The 19,230-nt window shown below is 38.5% G+C and overlaps 1 protein-coding gene across 4 annotated transcripts in view; it reads left to right on the top strand.

Moving 5' to 3' along the window:
• The first annotated feature begins 3,110 nt into the window (after window positions 1-3,110).
• The window catches only part of LOC121646422 (protein shisa-6), a 93,185-nt gene continuing 77,065 nt past the window's right edge, over window positions 3,111-19,230 (top strand). For all 4 annotated transcript variants that reach the window (XM_041995375.1, XM_041995391.1, XM_041995383.1 and 1 more), the window contains exons 1-3: window positions 3,111-3,192; window positions 3,643-4,547; window positions 10,557-10,714. In XM_041995375.1, coding sequence (XP_041851309.1) covers window positions 3,991-4,547; window positions 10,557-10,714 — 715 coding nt within the window. In that variant the 5' untranslated portion in view covers window positions 3,111-3,192; window positions 3,643-3,990. The remainder of the gene's footprint in view (window positions 3,193-3,642; window positions 4,548-10,556; window positions 10,715-19,230) is intronic.

The following is a 19,230-nucleotide window of genomic DNA, read 5'->3' on the forward strand; positions in this document are numbered from 1 at the left end:
TCTTTCGACTGCAGTTCTGATTTGAAACACTAGGTGTCAATGCTACTTATTTTGCCTTTAAACTTTAGGTTTTACACTTTATTCATTTTCACACACTGATCATGAATACAAACATCTAAACCACTAAAAGGCAAAGCATGTGAGAATTACTGACATCTAGTGGTGAAGGTGGGTATAGAAATGACTTCAGATATGTTTTCATCTGTGAATGGGTCCAGTGGCCACAGGTGCAGTGACTGCAGGTAGCTACTTAAACACTGTGTACATGAGTACTGTCTTCTTCTATGGTTCTTTTATAGGGCATTACTTATTCCAAACAGTGCTCTAGCACCTATCAGACAAGCCGCTAGTTTTAAACCTCAGAAGGTTTTCACTTTGTTTGTCCATTCAGAAACACCGTAGTAAAAATGGTGGCACAAATATGGCAGCTGCCATGTATGTATGTACCCACGGCAAGTAGATATAAACGGCCCATTCTAAGAGAATAAAAACACAACTGTAATCTCAGTAGTAATTGGTAATTAGAGTAATTAGATAGCAAATAAACTGTTTTTTTTTATGTTATATTGCATTTTTCTGTCATTGACCTATAGTTTTGTTGTGCCTTTAAGTCAGACATTAGAAACATTTCAATTTGATTTGAAACACCCCTTTCACAACGTTGGTTGACAGCTTATTTAAAAAAAATACTGGTCTAAATAAAAAAACAAAGACTGGCCTTTTTTAAAATTACTCTTAACATACAGGCCAGAAAGAAACGTCACACTAAAACACACTCATTTTAGAGTCGTAACGAAAACATGCACAATTCTTTTATATTTGCCTGAATTAAACGTTTTTGATTTTGTCCCTGTTTCATGACTGTAGATGGAACTGGAGTGGGTAAGTCATGTCATGTTAAAGCTTTTAATGCCTGAGGTCCCCCAGTTGGGTAACATGAGAACCTATGATAACATATGTGATCTAACTGTGCCAAAATGGCCATTTTGGAGACCTAAGCTGAACTGTCTGTATGAAAACCTCTCCATTTTTCTTTTGCTTCCTTTTATTATAATTGGCCTTTGCAGAGATAAAGTTCACATATTCTAAAGTTTAGAGCTACAGCGGCACAGTTGCAAAGGAACATAAGAAACAATACAATAAATTTTATTGTCCCAATAGGAAAATTTATCTTAGACTCAAGTGCTGTTACAATAACTGCCTTAACAACATCAATAAGTACACAACAATAAACTACTCGTTTCAACCAGCAGAAATCATAAATATATTACACAATACCAGTTTTCGGATTAAACAAATAACAGAACATCTTCACTAATAATAATGAAAAAAAGAATAAAACCTTATTATCTTGCACAAAACACAAGAAAATAACATTAATTCTGAAATGATTTTTAAGGCAAGCCTGAGACTTCTTTCATTGGTGATATGTGCCATCTTCATTTATTCTTAACCAGTCACACATATCTCACAAATGCTCCCTTTACTATGACTCCAGAACCATTCAGCTAGACCTTGTGGATGCAGAGATGAGCTCATTTCATTATGGGTGTGCAATATTTTGCAGAGACCAAAAAAATAGGCACAAGGCTCAAAAGGACACCCAGCACTGAAAGCTTTACATGTTGTTGAAGCCTAGAAATATTTATTTAATAAACCTCATGCTCACAAGAGCAACTGTTTCAATTTTTTTTCCATTTTTATTTGTCTTATGGTAGCATTTGAAATATAGATAGGAACATCCACATCCACACTGAAATCTGTTCCTCATTCCTCTGTTGTTCATAGACATGATAAATGTTGGGTTTTACAGTGTGTGGTGCAGTTTTTAGTTTTTATAGATTAACATTAAGATATTTTGTTTATTGCAAATGTTTTATTTGGTTGCAGTCAATCATTTGTATGCACCGATCACTGTAAAGTTTCACTGAATGGAGCAGTTACCATCCTTTTACTGTATGTCACAGCCTGTTCCCCTACTTTTCGGAAAGCACCTACTTCAGATGTCGGAGCTAAAAAAAAAGGAGTTTTATGAAATAGGCCATGTGGTGTAGAAACAAATAAGAAGAGGGACTTCCTGTAATAGATGTAAAAATTCTGAGAAGATTCCCTTTGCATGCATCCAATTCACTTGTTTATTAATGGTTGTTTATTACAGTACTACCCTATTATTCCACTAAGGGGCGCATTAGAAAACCCAGACTTTTTTAAACTTCTGGTTTTTATTTTTTTTAGGCTGTAAATGACAAACATAGATCTTGAGAATACAAAGTGATAATTTCTGACAGCCATGACCAGTAACAGACACGGTGTAGTCAAGACAATCAGCGTAGAAGCTTAATTAAAAGCAATGATACGCGTGTCCAACTGGCCTGACAAAACTCAGCCCTATGAGTGATATTTATTTCTAATTATCATACAGTATGATCATATTAAATATATTCTGAAAAACAATTAAATTGATATGATTTTTTAAGATCATCCTTTGAGTAATAAGAATTTATATCAAGATGCTGTAGATTCTTATGAAGTTATCATTTTAAGAACAGAAAGATTGGAAAATGTGACAAAACAATAACTTGCATTCATACTTTACAAAGAGTCAATACCTGCTTCTAATGTATTTAAGTTATAAGTTGGCATTAAGAACTGCAGGATGACAAAATTATGAGCTTGGTTTGAGAAACATTCACACGCAGCTTCAAGCCTTTCCTTCCATTCAGCAGCTGGTTTTAACTTAACCAGATCCAGACTCTAAACATTCTGCAGCATCCTCTGCACCTCCTCCACCCACTTTAAAAATGCATTTGATTTTTTTTTATTTTAAAGTAAACCTTACTCACACGCACAACCACAAGCTTTTGCGCAACAAGAACGCCTCCTCTCTCCCAAACAACTTCTAATTCACTGTTGTCTTCCTGTTTTCTCCACCTCCGCGAGCTATCGAGTGAAGCCTGGAGGCAAATGACCAAAGAAGCTGAAGGGGAGAGATGCCGGCTAATAATTAACAGAGGTAACTGAATGGGTGACGCGATGGAGAGTGGGTGGGGGTATGGTTGGAGAGCGCGTAAGAGAGGTGGAGGGAGGCGGGCCGGAGAGGAGAGAGAGGTCTTGCCTCTTGTCTTACAGAAGCTCTTTGATTCGGAAGCAGTGGCTGAGACTACGTTGCTGTTACCGGCCACTCTTAACCCGGTAAGTTCTCCTCATCTTCGCCTTCTTTCTCTGCTTGTAATCAGACAGTTTGCTATTTATCCTGGAGAAAGATTGTTTTAAAAAGTTGGAAAAAAGAAAGTTTGTGTGCAGCATTAAGGTGAAATAAAACGCTCCACAGCAGCTTATATTTCATTCTAGAGAAATATGTGAAAATATGGATCAGATTTTAAGTGGAATATCGAAATTGTAACTTTTCGGAGAAATAAATAGTGAGAAAAGTCGAGGATTTATTTTCCTGATGCTGTCGCGCTCCAACCAGCCGCAGGAAAGCTTGGGCGCTATCCGTGGTGCTAAAAGTATTCGCTGTTTTGTATTCGGTTCAGTTTTCTTCTTTAAATAATGTATTAATTCAAAGAAAGTTGTTTTTCCTCCCTACTTTGTGAAGGTAAAGCTCCGTTTTCACCGACCAAACCCCTTTCTTTTCCACAGAACCTCAGTCTCACTCCAAATCTTCCAGCTCAAATTAAAGATAGGAGGTTTTCCTGGAGGACATCTTTATTACATTTTTCTGCGCCCCAAATCATAGAAGTTAGATTTTCTTTCTTTTTTTAAGACGTCTGACTCTGTGTTGGATCAGTCTGAAGATGCATTTGCTGTCTGGTGAGCGCAAAATCAACCAGTCCAAGTCCGTCAAAGAAAGCTTGGCACAGACGGGAGTACTTGCGATGAAGAACCCCGCAATAGGCTCCACTCGATAAGAAGTGGAAGAGTGACCATCAGAAGAATAACAATCAGACGAAAGTGGAGGCCAGCAAGCAAACACCAGCGCGTCCTCAAATGATGGGGATAAAGCACCTTCTGCTTCTTTTGATTTACTTAGACCCGCTGAATGTCCTGTGCGCCGCCACCACCAACAAAAAGAGCAAAGTCCCGCCGAGGAGGAACCCAAAGGTGAAGGAAGTCAACGGCAGCACCACTTCGGTTCCCGCTGCCATCCCGGGAAAGATCACCCAGGTTCAGGCTCCGGTGGTCGGGCAGCACGACACCTGCATGGGCTACTACGACGTGAGCGGACAGTACGATAAAGAGTTCGCGTGCAACAACACCGACCACCGCTTCTGCTGCGGCAGCTGCTTCCTGCGCTTCTGCTGCGCGGACCGGGGGAAGCGGCTGGAGCAGAAGAGCTGCACCAACTACAACACCCCGGACTGGATCAAAACCCAGCCCCCCTCCCCGGCGCCGACTGGTGACACGTACGACCCCGAGCTGGACCAGACCAATACCACGGTGTACATCACCTGCGGGGTCATCGCGCTCATCATTGCCATTGGGATTTCTGCTAAAGTTGCATATGATAAAGCCACAAAGCCTCCTCAGGAGATGAATGTGCACAGGTAATTCTTTTCACAACTATTTCTGAGAAAATAAATGTTCTACTCTTGCACTGAGAGCTCACACCTTATCTTCCTGTAGTTCTGTTTCAGGCTTTTCATTCAGAAATTCCCTTGATTTTCCATTCATAAGCCCATGATGAGGTGATTGCTCTAAAAGAAAATCTTCCTGCATTCAGCTGATGTCACATTGAATCACCAGATCTACATCCTACATAACTTACAGCCAGTATGCATGAGTTCATTCTAGCTCATGACCTTTTATGTGCCATAACAATTCTTCCCAAAGTCCCCCTTCTTGAAAACAAATCATGGTACACAACCCTTTTTGTGTCAGTTCTTAGAGAGCATATGGGGGTATTTCATGTCTGCTGTAGCTCAAGGGAATAAAGCAAATGCCACTACGAAGCTATGAGAGATCAATCTGATGGGAGTGGTCTTTTCTACAATGACAATATTTCAAAATCCTCAAGACACCAGTAGTGGCCACTGAACTACTCCATTTAAAGCAACATAAAAACACACACTGTGGCCATTGCAGTCCAACTGTGGTGTACAGTACAATTTTGTAGTTGTTGTAAATGATTCCCTGCTGGAGTTCACTTGGTTTAAGTGAACAGATCTTTGCCCATCTTCTGGAGAGCTTGGTGATGAGCTTGTCCTAATTTGAATTGGGTGTGTTAGAAGACCAGGATTTGAAAAAGAACTGGTGAAGAGGTGTCATATTGCAAATTGTGGGCTTTCAATGCATCCATGTAAAATATACTAGCTTGAAAATTCTTTATCACATTAAATATTTAGGATTTTTTATATAAGCACCCTTTAGTTTATAAGATTTATTTAAATGTTAAACTCTTACTAAACTACTTTTTTATGACCATGTGGGTTTATTGGATATTGCTGACTAACTGTAGCTTAGAAGCAGCCCTGTAGTGGTGGAATTACTTGCAATTAAATGTTGTCTTTTAATGACTGGTGCACAGAAATCCATGGCATCACCATTTAGCAAATGAGCCCCACCTACCTCAGACCATTGAGAAGTTCAGAGAAGCACAGAATACTGCAGAAATCTAGCATCTAACAGAAGAGCTAGATAGTGAGTTATTTTTTCCAGCTCTACATACCTGAATACTAAAGAGATATCCCTTTGACTTTATTTATCTGAGAAAACTGAGAATGTTCCCACCTCAGAAGGCAGCAGCTCGATAATAATAAAGGATCTATGACTGTAGGGAATCACACCAAAAGAAACAAGAAATAGCAAACTCCCATGTTTTTAGACCTGATTCCAAAGGAGGAAGTGGAGACATTTTTTGTGGTTGACTTTGGGTTTATCAGTGATGGGTGGAGGGAATAGGTCTAACCAGGAAGTACAAGAGCTTCTATGTCTTTTATGAAAGAAATGAAGAAATGCTGGGATAGGCTCCAGCTTACCCGCCACTCGTAATGGACAAAGCAGTACAGAGAATGAATGAATGAATGAATGAATGAATGAATGAATGAATATCAAAATCCCCTATATATGCAAATTTCCTGACAACAAATATGAGCACAATTTTACATATGGAAATCAAAATGGAAGCTGTGTTGTTTCTGTTGGGTTCCCCACCAGACAGTTTTCATCTTAAAACCTTGAATTATTCTCTTGAATGAAAGTCTGTGTAAAAAGATTGGTAGCACACCAAAAACAGCTTTGTAGATAAAAACTTGCAAGTGTTCTAATCTCTGGTTGGACAAAGCACGTGCAGCGTCTCATGCAGGGTTTTATGGTCTCTTTATCCATATTGCATCAACGCATATTTGTTGGAATTTAATTAACAAATTAACGAATTGTGTGACTGTTTGCTTTTAATATGGTCCCCAGCTGAGATTAGAGATCAATTCTCCATTTTCTTTATTTCTTTCTTTTTGTATTTCAAAAGACCTTTGATGCATCTTTACACGCATCGCTTTGCCTCCAACCCTCCTGCTTTGGTCCATTTTTATTGTATTTTAGGGTTCGATTGAAATCCCAGCCCAAAACCCAGAAAAAAAAAAACTATTTCAATTTTAAGTTCTTCAACAAATCAATATACCAGAATACATATACTTATATTATATGCTCATTCCTTAGCTAAAGGGCACCACATTTCATAGAGGTGGGTTATGAGGAACAAGAAGGTTATAATAGTTTTTCTATGTAAAAGTAGGATTCAGACTTGGTTCCTTCAGTTGACAACTGATCTGTCAGATTCATCTGCAAACCCACCAACCCACTAATACTAATTCTTTGGAGGCTGATAGCTCAACCATGGTACACTCTTTCCTTTTCACTGTATAGTATCAGTTTAACTAACTTGAAACTTAGCCCTGCAAGGATTTTCAAATTCTTAAATTGCAGTATTTAGTGTCAAAAATTAATGATCACACATCAGATGGAAATCCTGTGATATATTCCACCATAAGCCCTCCAACCTCCCAACCTCCCGCTGTTTGGTTGGCAAGGCACAGTTTGCATAATTTCATTGACATTCAAGTAGTTATTCAAATGAGGCCTACAGTGATAAATAGGTGTTAAATTGAGGTTTGATCTGACTAAAATTGTCAGTTTTTCCTGCACTGGTTTAAAACATATATAAACGATGATGCATTAGTCACATATTCAGTGCTCTTGTTCATGTGTCATTTGAGTCACTGATTATTATCCTGTCCATTTTGGACAAAGCAGAGGAGGGTGTTGTGGTTTTAAGCCAGAGCCCAGAAGTTGACTTAACGATATGAGAATAACTGAGCATTGTTATTCTGCAGTCATGAAACTTTGTATCCTGCTGCTTTGAAAATGTCAGGGGGATTACTCAGCCTTCTTTCTCAGAGAAACAGCCAGAAAATGTCCAACTCCAAAGACTGACAACAACACAAAGGACCCCTTTCAGCAGATCAGTTTAAGGTTTTATGCCAAGCAATGCCTGTATGTGTTTTTTTTTAAAGCTGTAGCAGTCAGCTTTTAATATCCATATGGACTCGCGAGATTTTGTTATTTAATATTTACTTTGAAGAACAACAAATCATCATGGTGCAGCAATACTTTTGGTCTTTAGTGCCTGAAAGATGAGGAGAGGGTGAATTAGATGTCTTCTTGCTGCTCAGCCACAAGGCATACTTTTAACTGAATCTACTTAATGCCACAACTTGAGTGGTCATGAGACTTTATAGAGGGGGCAATTAAAGGAGGAAGCGTGGCTCGCGGGGTACTCAGTAGCATTTCCCCCCTTTTATGATTTGTTTATTTTTACTGTCCATTCGGTAAATAGAGCTGTCGTAATGATGCCTGCTGGAGCGGGCCTCAGATGCTGGCAGCAGACATTCACACTGACAGCCGTGACCAAGAAGAAGTGGTGGAACATGGGATTAGCTTTATATTTGGCAAGGGCCTGCTCCTGAAAAGTGGGAGCGTCTCTGGTAATTTCCGGTGCTTCTCTAAAGTGATTTAGACTCCCACCTTTGAGATTGAAGCGGGGATGTGAGCAGAATGCTGAGCTGCTGGCAGACCTTTTCTGTTTGGACTGTGACCTTCAGTAAAACAGAAGAAACCTGAGTGAGAGCTGAAGCCTGTGATTTGAACAGGTTGTATTGATCAGCATCTGAAGAGCAAACTGAGAGGCAATTTATGCCGACTAGGTGCTGGGATGCTTGCCTTTGTTCCCTGATTGCGGCACAGAATTGATCATGGCAAGAGGCGATTTTTAGTTTTGTTCTGCTTTGATTCAACAGATAATACTTTCCCCTAGATGGATCTTAAATCAAATGACGGCTATGATTATTATCTTGTTGCTCAAATCAAATACCATAAAGATTATAACTAGTGCCCTCTGTTTCTGAGCCTTTTAAGCCAAAGTTAACAAGTTCCAACAGATGTAAGGCTGTTTGGTAAATTAATCTACCTTTGAGGATCTGGTCAGTGTTACTGGTTAGAGTGGATGATAGCCCAGTGGCTCAGCTCAGCTCAGTTGGGTAATATGGAAGAACTTTATGACAATAAGACCACCTGAATCATATCTCTCATCCTTTAAAAAGATTTTAAAACAGTTAAACAGCACAGAATTATACATTCCTCTCATGGTCTTCTGTGTCCTCCTCACCTGCTTTGTGTTTCATTGACTACACACACAATGTTTGACATGTGTCGCCGTGGACATAAACTCTGGTTGTAGTTACTTCCCGTTAGAACATCTTTGTTTCACAGCAGCTAGCTTTCCTGCTTTTCCTCCTCTTGGTTTATTTTGGCATTACGTTTATAACCTGTGTGTTTCTGTTTTTTTGTTTTGTTTTGTTTTGTTTTACATAGTTCCTGGATTATTGAGTGTTGATTTGTTGGCTGGAGACTTCCTTCTGCCTGCTACCATGTGCCTGCTTTGCTAACTGAATCTCAACATATGAACTAAACTTTTTCTTTTTGATTAATTGTGTCCTACATGGCTCGCCTTTCCCATCATTCCTTACATAAAGTCAGTTTGAATCCGGTTTTTGGTCCAACTTAAATGGCTTTCCTCGGAGAGATGAAAGGAAGCCATGTTGGATTATGCCAGTGTTTCTCCATCCTCAGGGCCCACTGCCCTGCATGTTTAAGAAGTAACCATGCTTTAGCACACCTGAATGACATGACTTGCAAAAACTTGATGAGGATGTTCATTAATCTGAGTCAGGTGTGTTAGAGTAAGAACATGCCTAAGACATGCGGGGCAGTGGGTTCTTCCATCCATTAAATGGCCTTTTGTTCACATTATAGAAAACTGCTGACAGGGTTTTACCTGTTTTGACTGGAACTAGCTAGCTTTCAGCTGGTAACCAATAAGACTGTGGCTGAATAAATCACAACCATAGTGAAGCTATTTTTCTGAATGAACATAATTATGAGCAGGGATGACCACCATGATGGATAGGAAGCAGTGAAGCAGCAACACTTGGTAGCTGTAATACAGTCAGACTATATTAAAATATGAGGCTTTCAATATGATTCATCCATTCATTCATTTACTTGCTGCTTATTCAGGGTTAGGCATGTAATTCATGTTTGACTTCCTTTCCCCCCCACCTACTATTTTGGTTATTAAAGTAATGAAGTTTTAATGACAGTAATAAAATCAGAAGGGCTGGATGTGGTGAAGAATCTGATGTGGTTTAAGTTTGCTACAGCTCTGGTCATGCATGGCAAAGATGCTTCACAGACAGCTGTCATGGCTGTCTTATAAGTTTTCATCAATCAAGAAACAAGAAACTGTTCTAAATTATTCTTAAGTAAGAAAGCTGCTCCAAACTGTGTCACCACTCCTGCATTGTACTAATACTTCCAGGTTTTTTTTTTTCTTTTTTAAAAAATTTTAAGTTCAATATCTGTAAACATCATAGGCATCAAAACTGCAGGAGCACTTTATAACCAAGACCCCCTGCAGTTTCCATGTTCCTTGGCATCAATCAGAAGAGCTTTAGTAGCTTTTCTTCCTGGATAACTTGTCGTCATTTCTTATTAAGACATATGTTGAAGCTGGTTCTGCTCCTGCTGCACACGACGAGGCAACTGGGACAATCCAAAATCAGGTCGCTTGTGTCTGCGAAAAAGAAACGGCTAAAGATTTCTCGCCCTGGAAGGAAAATGCTATTAATACACTGAATACCTTCCAAAGTCACAGAGTTATGGAAAGTTGACTGTGCGGATATGTTACGTTGACACTGACACAGTTAAATAATCCCTTTTTTCTTTAAGGGTATGAAAAGATGGAAACTGTGCTGGTAAAATATATTTATTTTACCTTACTTCACACTTAAATGAGCCTTGAGCTCAAGTCTGGCACAAATATTTGTTTCTTGTGTACCATTTTATTAGGAATGTAACTCATCTGTAGGATTTCCTCTCCAATTTCTCCAAACCTCTGAGTCAAATTGTAGCTTTAGTTAAATAGATTGGGAGACCCCTAGTTAAGCTGTAGAAGGGAAAGGTTTAATTTTCTATTAACATTTGGTGTAATTTTCTTCCAGAGCTCTGGCGGACATTCTGAGGCAACAAGGACCGGTTCCTGTATCTCAGTATGAACATGAAAACATCGCAGCAATCGATGGGTCCCCCAAAGACGAGACACCGGTCAGAACCCTGAAGAATCATTACACACCTGTTCACACCAAGGCATCAAACCATGGTAGGAGACTCTGCACATCAATAAAATATGTCCAAAGGCTCTATGTTTCTTATACAGCATCTCCTCTTATATAGTCCAGCTTTCCAGTAAGTTATAATAGTGCAGGAAAAAGGAAAACATCCTTTTGTTTTCTTGCATCTGACACGGCCTTCTTTGACTTACATGAAGTGTTTTCTTCAAGGTGAAATGTAAGAAAAGCTATACAGCAAATAAAATGCAAGTGCCTGCCTGAGTTCTCCCCCTCATGCTGCGGTCCCATAAGTTTACTTAGCATTGGTTCCAATCTGAGATGTAAATTATTATCTTCTGTGGCTGACGCTAGCTTTTGTCCAAAGATAATTCAGGCGTGCAGCAGTGTTCCTCCTACTTTTATCCGGTCGGTCTCCAGATCCCTGCTCCAGGGATCGGCTCGCTTGCTAAGTGCCCTAGTATGGCGTCCCAGATTCAATGGTGTTATGTTTTTTTTGTTTTTTTTTTTTTTCATGCCACCGTTCTCTCCATCAGCAGCAGCGTCCAACATGGAGGGAGCTGTAGAGGACGGTAGTCACTTTTTTTCACTTTGCTGCAGAAGAACAATTTTATTTTACTTCTGCCTGGTCATCAGGAGAAACCACTTTGTGCTGTTGCAGAGAAAAAATAAACCACCAGTCAGAGTTGCGTTGAATAATATATTACAGATTATTCTTAATAATTTTCCTATAATTTATGCTCCCTCTCATGCACATTGTGTTATTTATGAGTGAGATTGGTTTTTGCTGGAACAACCTCAATGACACCTTGATAATTCTGTCTATAATGTGTAGCACTTACAGGATCCAAGTTGCATGTGGTTGGTGGAGTTTATTAGTTTGGAGGATTACTCAAAGTTATAGATGGAAAATATTAGTAGAAATGTGGCATGACCAAACTCAGAAGGGATTAACCTGAAGATGATGTTCTGTATCTTATCTTTTAATTCAGCTGCGGTGGATGTATGTAGATCTGGTTGAAAAAAAACATGGCTACAAACCTTCATTTGACTCAAAACACTTGCTTTACTGTGTAACAATAAATAAAGTTTACTGTAAATTAGTCTGAAGGCCCTGAATGCACCACTGGAGCTGATCATGAATTAAACAGCTGCACCATTCAGTTTCTGTCTTAAAAAACGGGTCACCCTGAATCACACTGACGGACATACAGACTGTTTTTGGGTCACAACTTGTTTTTGGTGACCTAAATGAAAACAAAAATGACTTTATTTATTTATGTTTTTTTATAACACTGTCCACATGTCGGACATTTTGTTTTGACTTGCAGTTTTATGAATATGACCCTTTGCAACATCTTTTACGAGTTAATAGAAATGGTATATTGGCCACTCAGGAAAAGAGTTGTGTGTGAAAGTTGCACATGGAATCTGAACATTCAAGGTTAACTTTATTGTACCACCAGGGGAATTGTGTCTCAAGTTATTCAAGACACCCTACTGAGCTGATTAGTATGTGCTCATAGTCAGTGAAACAGAGCAGATTACAGATGCAGCATGCAATTGAACAAATCAAGGGCAATGTTGATGAAGTATTTTTTCAGCTATTTTCTCATTTAATATGCAAAATAGATGAGTACATTTCCTAATATCACAAATTTTGGTTCATATTTAACATTTTTTTTCATTTACTGTATGCTTTTATGTGTTACTTCTTGCAAGCTGCTGTCTTATGAACATTTTCTATGAAAAACTTTTGCACCTAAATGGTTTAAATCTGCAACATGAGGCAGAACACATAGCTGCATGTCCATTTCATGCCAGACATCACCAGTTCGTGATTAAGACAACTGGACAAAGAGCTGTGTCCTGTACCCCAAACTGTAAGAAGTCTTATCACAATGTTCTAGTTCTTCTTGCCAAAGGTTTTTCAAACTTATTCAAAAGGAAATCGATATTAAATGTGTTGAGTTGTTGCTGTCTGTTTAGTTGATTAGATATTTGTGTTAACATGGTGCAGATGACTTGCTGAAGTTGAAAATGAGTATCAGAATTAGGAAGAAAGAGGATTTAAGACTAGGATTGACTTTAAATGTGGCATGGTTGGTCTGAGTATTTACTGGGATTTTCAAACACAACCATCTCTACGCTTTACAGAGAATGGTCTGAAGAAGAGAAAATATCCAGTGAGCAGCAGTTATCTGGACCAGAATGTCTTGATGGTGTCAGAGGAGAATATTTAGCCTATATTTAGCAGATGGGCTACAACAGCAGAAGACCACACCAGGTTCCTCCTGTCAGCTAAAAACAGGAAACTGAGGCTACAATTCACACAGACTCATCAACACTGGACAATAGATGAGTCTCCATTTCAGCTCTACATTCAGATGTGAGGCTCAGAATTTGATGGAAACATCATGAAAACATGGATCCACCCTGCCTTGTAGTAACAGTTCAAGCTGCTGCTGGTGCAATGGTGTGGGGGATATTTTCTTGTCCCACTTTGGGCCCTTTAGTACCAACGTTTCCTGGTTTAACCACCACAGCCTACCTGAGTATTGTTGCTGACCATGTCCATCCCTTTATGACCACAGTGTAGCATCTTCTGATGCTACTTCCAGCAGGATAATGCACCATGTTACAAAGCTCAGATCATCTCCAACTGCTTTCTTGAACATGACAATGAGTTCACTGGACTCCAACGGCCTCCACAGTCACCAGATCTCAGTCCAGTAGAGCAGCTTTGGGATGTGATGGAACGGGATATTCACATCATGGATGCAGCCGACAAACTTGCAGCAACTGTGTGATGCTGTCATGACAATATGGAGCAAAACCTCTGAGGAATGTTTCCAACATGTTGGAAATCTGTGACACCAAAAATGAATGCACAAAAATAAAAAATAAAAAAAAGGAAAAGGAACCAACCTGGGGAACTTGATAAAGTAGCATTATGAATATACTTACCATTCTCCATTGATGTATTACCATGGAGCTCATTTTTGTTATCAATCATCTGCTCATATTTTTAAATTTGGTTTAAAATGATCCTTCAATTAATTACATTTAAACAAAGGAGCCATTTTGGGACATTTCCTCTGTAACTATTTGTAAATGGGGTGAAACTATACTGAAAGAGATCAGCTTCAAACAGTGACAGAATGTAATCTGAATCACACATGCTGTTCATACAGATGCTGATGGAGCATGTCTTCTGCTGGGGATTGTACTCCCCCTCCATAACTTTCCCAGAACGAGCATTATCACTTCAATTTCCTGGAGTCCTGGTCTGTTCTCTCATTTTGTACAATTTCTATGTTGCTGTGAAAAAAGGTGACAAATGTCTTCCACACTTTGGAGGCAGGGAATGAAATCGTCTCTGCTGGACTCTCACAGCAACTGAAGTCAGTTTAGAGGAGAGGAACTTTTTAAACAAAGAGATATTTTTGCTGATGAAAGTGAGTCAGTTTGCTTGTAGAATCACATTTACTCATTATCTCATCTCATTTACACTCAGTAAATATAAAAATTTGCATTGTGTAGCCAAAATGTATTTGGGCACATTGTAAATTCACAAGCTGGAGTAAAAAGCACTTATAATAATCAGCTTTTGGAATCTGGATATTGCTACTTGCTCCCATTTAGCAAGGAAAAACATGAGTAAGATCCAGCAGTAATGTTAGATAATAGTTTTTCCGGATCAGGTAGTGTCTCAGACACGAATGAGGGGCCATAAGTATGACATGACAATGCATACACATAAAATTCATGCATTCACTTTATCCTTCATGTGGTGTAAAGATGTGGTATGAAAATGTGGACACCTCATTGATTCTTTAGATTATATACAGATGTGTTTATAGAGCAATTTAACATTGACAGTGATTTCATAGAGCTTAATTAGTTTCTGTTCATGTTCATTTATTTTATTATACGTACACATGATTATGAGGGCTTATAAATAACTGCAACTCCTCACTGATAAAAGTAGCTATTTTATACATAGCTTTGAGTTGATAGAATAGAATTGATTCATACCCTGCTATAGAATTCCAAAGGCTCTTTAAAAAGAATGGCAAATGTACAATGATCCGTTTGTACATCTATATGCCCCCCTGTGGACCAGAAATTGCTGGTCCTCCATGGGTAGCTTGATGTGTGATGTGTGTTTATGTGAGCTGATGGGTGTTTTCTCTGCTGCTGATATTGAAGTGCATCTGAAACTCTAGAGAACATTAAACCTTGCACACTATTATAGACATTTTTGTCCATTTGGGCAAATTTTTGCTAGATGAATGTTGTTATTTATCTATAGGGAATTAAGCCCTGACATCACAGAATGGAGAATTGTATTTTGTAATAGCTATTAAAAAATGGGAAATTTCTATCCTAAAAGTGAGGGATATAAAATAAGTGACATAAATAATAAACTGACATTAAAGTGGTAAAAAAAAAAAAAAAAAAAAAAAAAAAAAAAAGTTTTAAAAAAAGTTTAAATTTGAGCTGTAAAGTTTTATACACCCAAAAAGCTAGCAGCAGTCCTGAGTCCAGAAGTGAGACATTTAAATTCTTGATATTTCTTTGCTTTGCTTTTAAATGACTCAATTTGAAATTCTGTAAAACTGTGCTTCTTTATTGTTGTTTTCATTATCATTTAGTTGTGGTACAACTTAGACTTCATATGTAATTGACTCATTTAGGGGAGCATATGCCTCCATTCATTACTGAAAAAACTGTAGGAGTGGAAATCAGGTTTATGAACTTGAATACAGATCCATGGCTGAAATTTATGAAACAAAACCAAATGTAAGCATAGCTTTAGAAATCTAATTAAAGGGATGCATATGCTCTCCCTCGCCTTTTATTCATGTACACAATTTTAGTCCAGTTGAAAGTACAGTATTATGCATCTGGCCTCAAATGTCTTGATTTAACCAACCACAGTGAATGGAATTTTATTGATTGAATATTCTCACCAGAGTTAGATTCTGCAGCATATAATGGACTAGTTGGCAAACTTAGACAAAATATAAAAACATGAACAGCCCATTCTCTGATTCACCAGCTGCATATATGCTTCCCATGACAACATGACACTCAGTCTGGAGGCTGTTTCAGTTTAACTGCTTCTCTTGTTGGCAGAGAATCATTGAGTTCACCAAGTTCTTGTCAAAAGGGTTCATTTTCAGTTCTGTTTAAATTAAATTTAGTTTTTTTTTTAAATTGGCAGCCTATGATAAACTTAAATTCACTGACTTGCTTTAGGAGGATTTTTTTTCTGCCAGTTATTCAAATATCCAGATTTTAGTTAACATCAGTTTAAATGTGGTTTGAATGTCAGACATAAACGTGGATCCCATATTTCAGTCTGGTGGCATTTAAATGTTGTTTTAGTTCAATTTGCTCTTTGGGAAATAGAAAAAAAAAACTCGGTGAACGATGGTGCTTTTAATGGAATATTTAATCTAAAAGTTATCATAAACAGGTCTGGAGCAGATGATTTTTTTCAGCTTCTGTTACCATGGTGATCTAGCAACTTTCATGACAGTAAAATTTCTGCTCAATAAAGCTTGCTAGGCTAATACTCCTCCTTTAAAGTAAAGTGGCTGGATAGCTCAGTTGACAAAGCATCCATCTCCCATGCAGGAGACCAGAGCTCAATTCCCCAGGGGAATTGAATTAACCACCAACCACTACTTACCATTGTAAGTCGCTTTGGATTGCATTGCATCTGCTAAATGACTGTAATGTAATATAAACCCATCGGAACACAGTCAGTGCTATTTAGCTTAAAGCTAACATTTAACAGTACTTGAAGCTGTAAAATTCTCAACTGACTGATGGTTAAACTACACTCTTTTTTTACTAAGGGGTGCTGTTGGTTTGTTTTGTTTGTAGTTTGTAAACGTTAGCAGTGCTGGTATGCTAGGCTACTAGATACGGCTTCATGTTTGTCCTACAAGTTTAAGAATGGCATTAGGCTTATCTGTTATTGTCAAGAAGTTGCTGTTAGCTAAAAGGTTCATTCAAATTGGCAATCAGAACTATTATTACTGGAACAAGCAAGAGGGTAAAGTAAAATGGAGCCCTTAGGTGATTTAATTTTTATACAAAAAGTGGTTGCAAACTTGGGAAAGAGTACAGTCAGCAAGACCTGATTAAATTCAGACTGATTTGTCAACCACCTTACATTTTACATGTAAGTATCTGTGGATGACAATTATGGCAAACACAACAAAAGTTAAATGAAACCTTTTGTGCATACTTTCTTCTTCCTAAGTACTAATTCGAAACAACCTCAATTTTTCTAAGGCTATTTTCTTTTCATTATGCAGTGTAGATAAGGCAGTTTTTAAGAGCACTTTCCAGAGATAATAGGGGGCCATGGGTTCATGTTGCCACACGGGAACAATTTATATCACAGTCAGCATCTCCAGGTACATAATTTCAGCTGCATGGTCTCGTCCTTGGAGGATGCTGAGGTTATGAATCATCAGTATTTTACTTTGGCAGACAATATATAGATATATTCTGCACATTGGGGCTTCAAATTAAATGTGATGGTCAAGTCAGTAATTGTTTTTTTTTACCACTGGATTTAAAGAAACAAAACAAAAAGAAGAAATAAATGAGCTGCATTGCTGAGGCTCCAGTGCAAGTCTTTGGTGTGATGAAAGCAAGGCCATGGTCCCAGGTGTTTCTTCTCATTATTATAATTTGAAATGCTGTTCAATCTCAGCTTCCTCAGGCCCAAAGGTCTGAGGGATATTATTGACTTTGAAGTGGCCCCTCAGAGACAGGGGCATTTAACTGCTAGTTAATATAGAGAGGGATTAACAGAGAGGAGAATGGAAGTAGTAGGGGCAGCATGAAGGGCCAAGACTCCAGATTCTGGATTATTGTTTGTTTTCTTTCCTGTCCATTGGATGCCTCACTATTTAATTTCTTTTGCAGTCTTGTTTGATTGACAGCACAATTGAACACTGTTACAGTGCAAGCTGGTACCTTGTCTTACCTTTGTGTTCTTACTGCACTTTCAGTTACAGCAGCACCGCAGCACTGCAGTGATGAGGCACACATTGCATTACAGACCTTTAAACACAGGGGAAATCTGAAACACTGTATACCCATGATTTTCCGCTTTGCCTTTTTACATAAAACATAAAACTACTTTAAAATTAAGTGAATCAAACTTGAGTCGGCCCCGCTCTCATGTGCCAAAAAGTCTGCTACTTTACTGTCCAATTGTTTAAATGTTTTATATCCTGTGAAGAAAAAAGAAGCAGCACTGATGAATAGGGAATATGAAACCCTGAAATCTGCTGATTGCACCCCTGGCATCCTCAAGCAATACATATTGATTAGCTTTTGATCCCACCTGAGAGTCAATTTAGTCTGTTATGCCATTTTAGCCCTGTTTAGTATTCTTGTCATCTGTGGTTGATCTCTTAAGTGGCAGAAAGGAGAGGGAATTCAGAAACTGTTGTGCTTAAAGGTGCAGCAACACCAGCCTTTAAAATTTTCAGTGAAATCAATTCTCTCCAATAGATTGGCTTTGATAGATGGATTCACCTGAGGAGGAAAAATCCATCAACTAAATGTATGTGAGCCAATTTTGTTGACTTTAGCTTGAATTAACTTGGCAAATAACAAACTGGCTAGAAGGTGTTGAATTCTGGTGAATCATTCAACTGATCCTAAGATGGCATAACTTACTTGCACCGCAAACACTATTTTCCCACAATTTCCTCAAGTTATTAAACAAAACGAGGATGTCAGATAACTGCTATTATTGGGTTATGATAAACTGAATTTACACAACTAGGTTTTCCCCCAATACTCCTACATATTTGTGAATGTAAGTCCATGTATCCGATTTTATTTGGTGATTTTACATCTGTACATGTGCAAAATTATCGGAGAACCGGATGAAGTTAAAGACGGAAGCTACAAAGTCGCAACCCAAGCAGAACAAAAGAAAAACAAACTGTGATGATGTGCAGTAGTGGGAGGCAAAAGAAGAGTCATTTCTGGAATAAGAAAGAGACAGTTTGCATGCTCCAAGAAAGAAAACCATGTCATCCGTCATCTCGTCAGGGCTCATGACATCCTTCATCAGCTCACACAGATTCATAAATGCTCTTTAAGACATTCTAAAATTCTCTTTCCAGTGTGTGTCTGAAACCTTCAAACACCACTTTCATTACCTTGAACACGCATGCAGGAAGCAAGATTTTTACAAAGACATGGTAGAAAAACTCTTACTCCAAAACCAGGGGTGGACACTTGTTGTAGGCGAAGCAACCATCGCTTCCCCCTCTTGAATGTAAATGAAGTAGAGCATTCCCACAGTCTATTTGTAAGCTTATTAGCTCCCACACCTGGACAACTAATGGCAAGACAGTTGACGCCATGTTCAACAAAAATCAGATGTCTTAAAAATAACAGGAAGTGACGTCACCATGCATGTACCTTCTACCACTAAATGCCTACCACTTCTATGTAGATGACACTACTATTTATTGCTGTGTTACACAGGCTCTTACAC

This window comes from Melanotaenia boesemani, chromosome 2, assembly GCF_017639745.1.
Source record: "Melanotaenia boesemani isolate fMelBoe1 chromosome 2, fMelBoe1.pri, whole genome shotgun sequence".
In the NCBI taxonomy this organism is placed as follows: Eukaryota; Metazoa; Chordata; class Actinopteri; order Atheriniformes; family Melanotaeniidae; genus Melanotaenia; species Melanotaenia boesemani.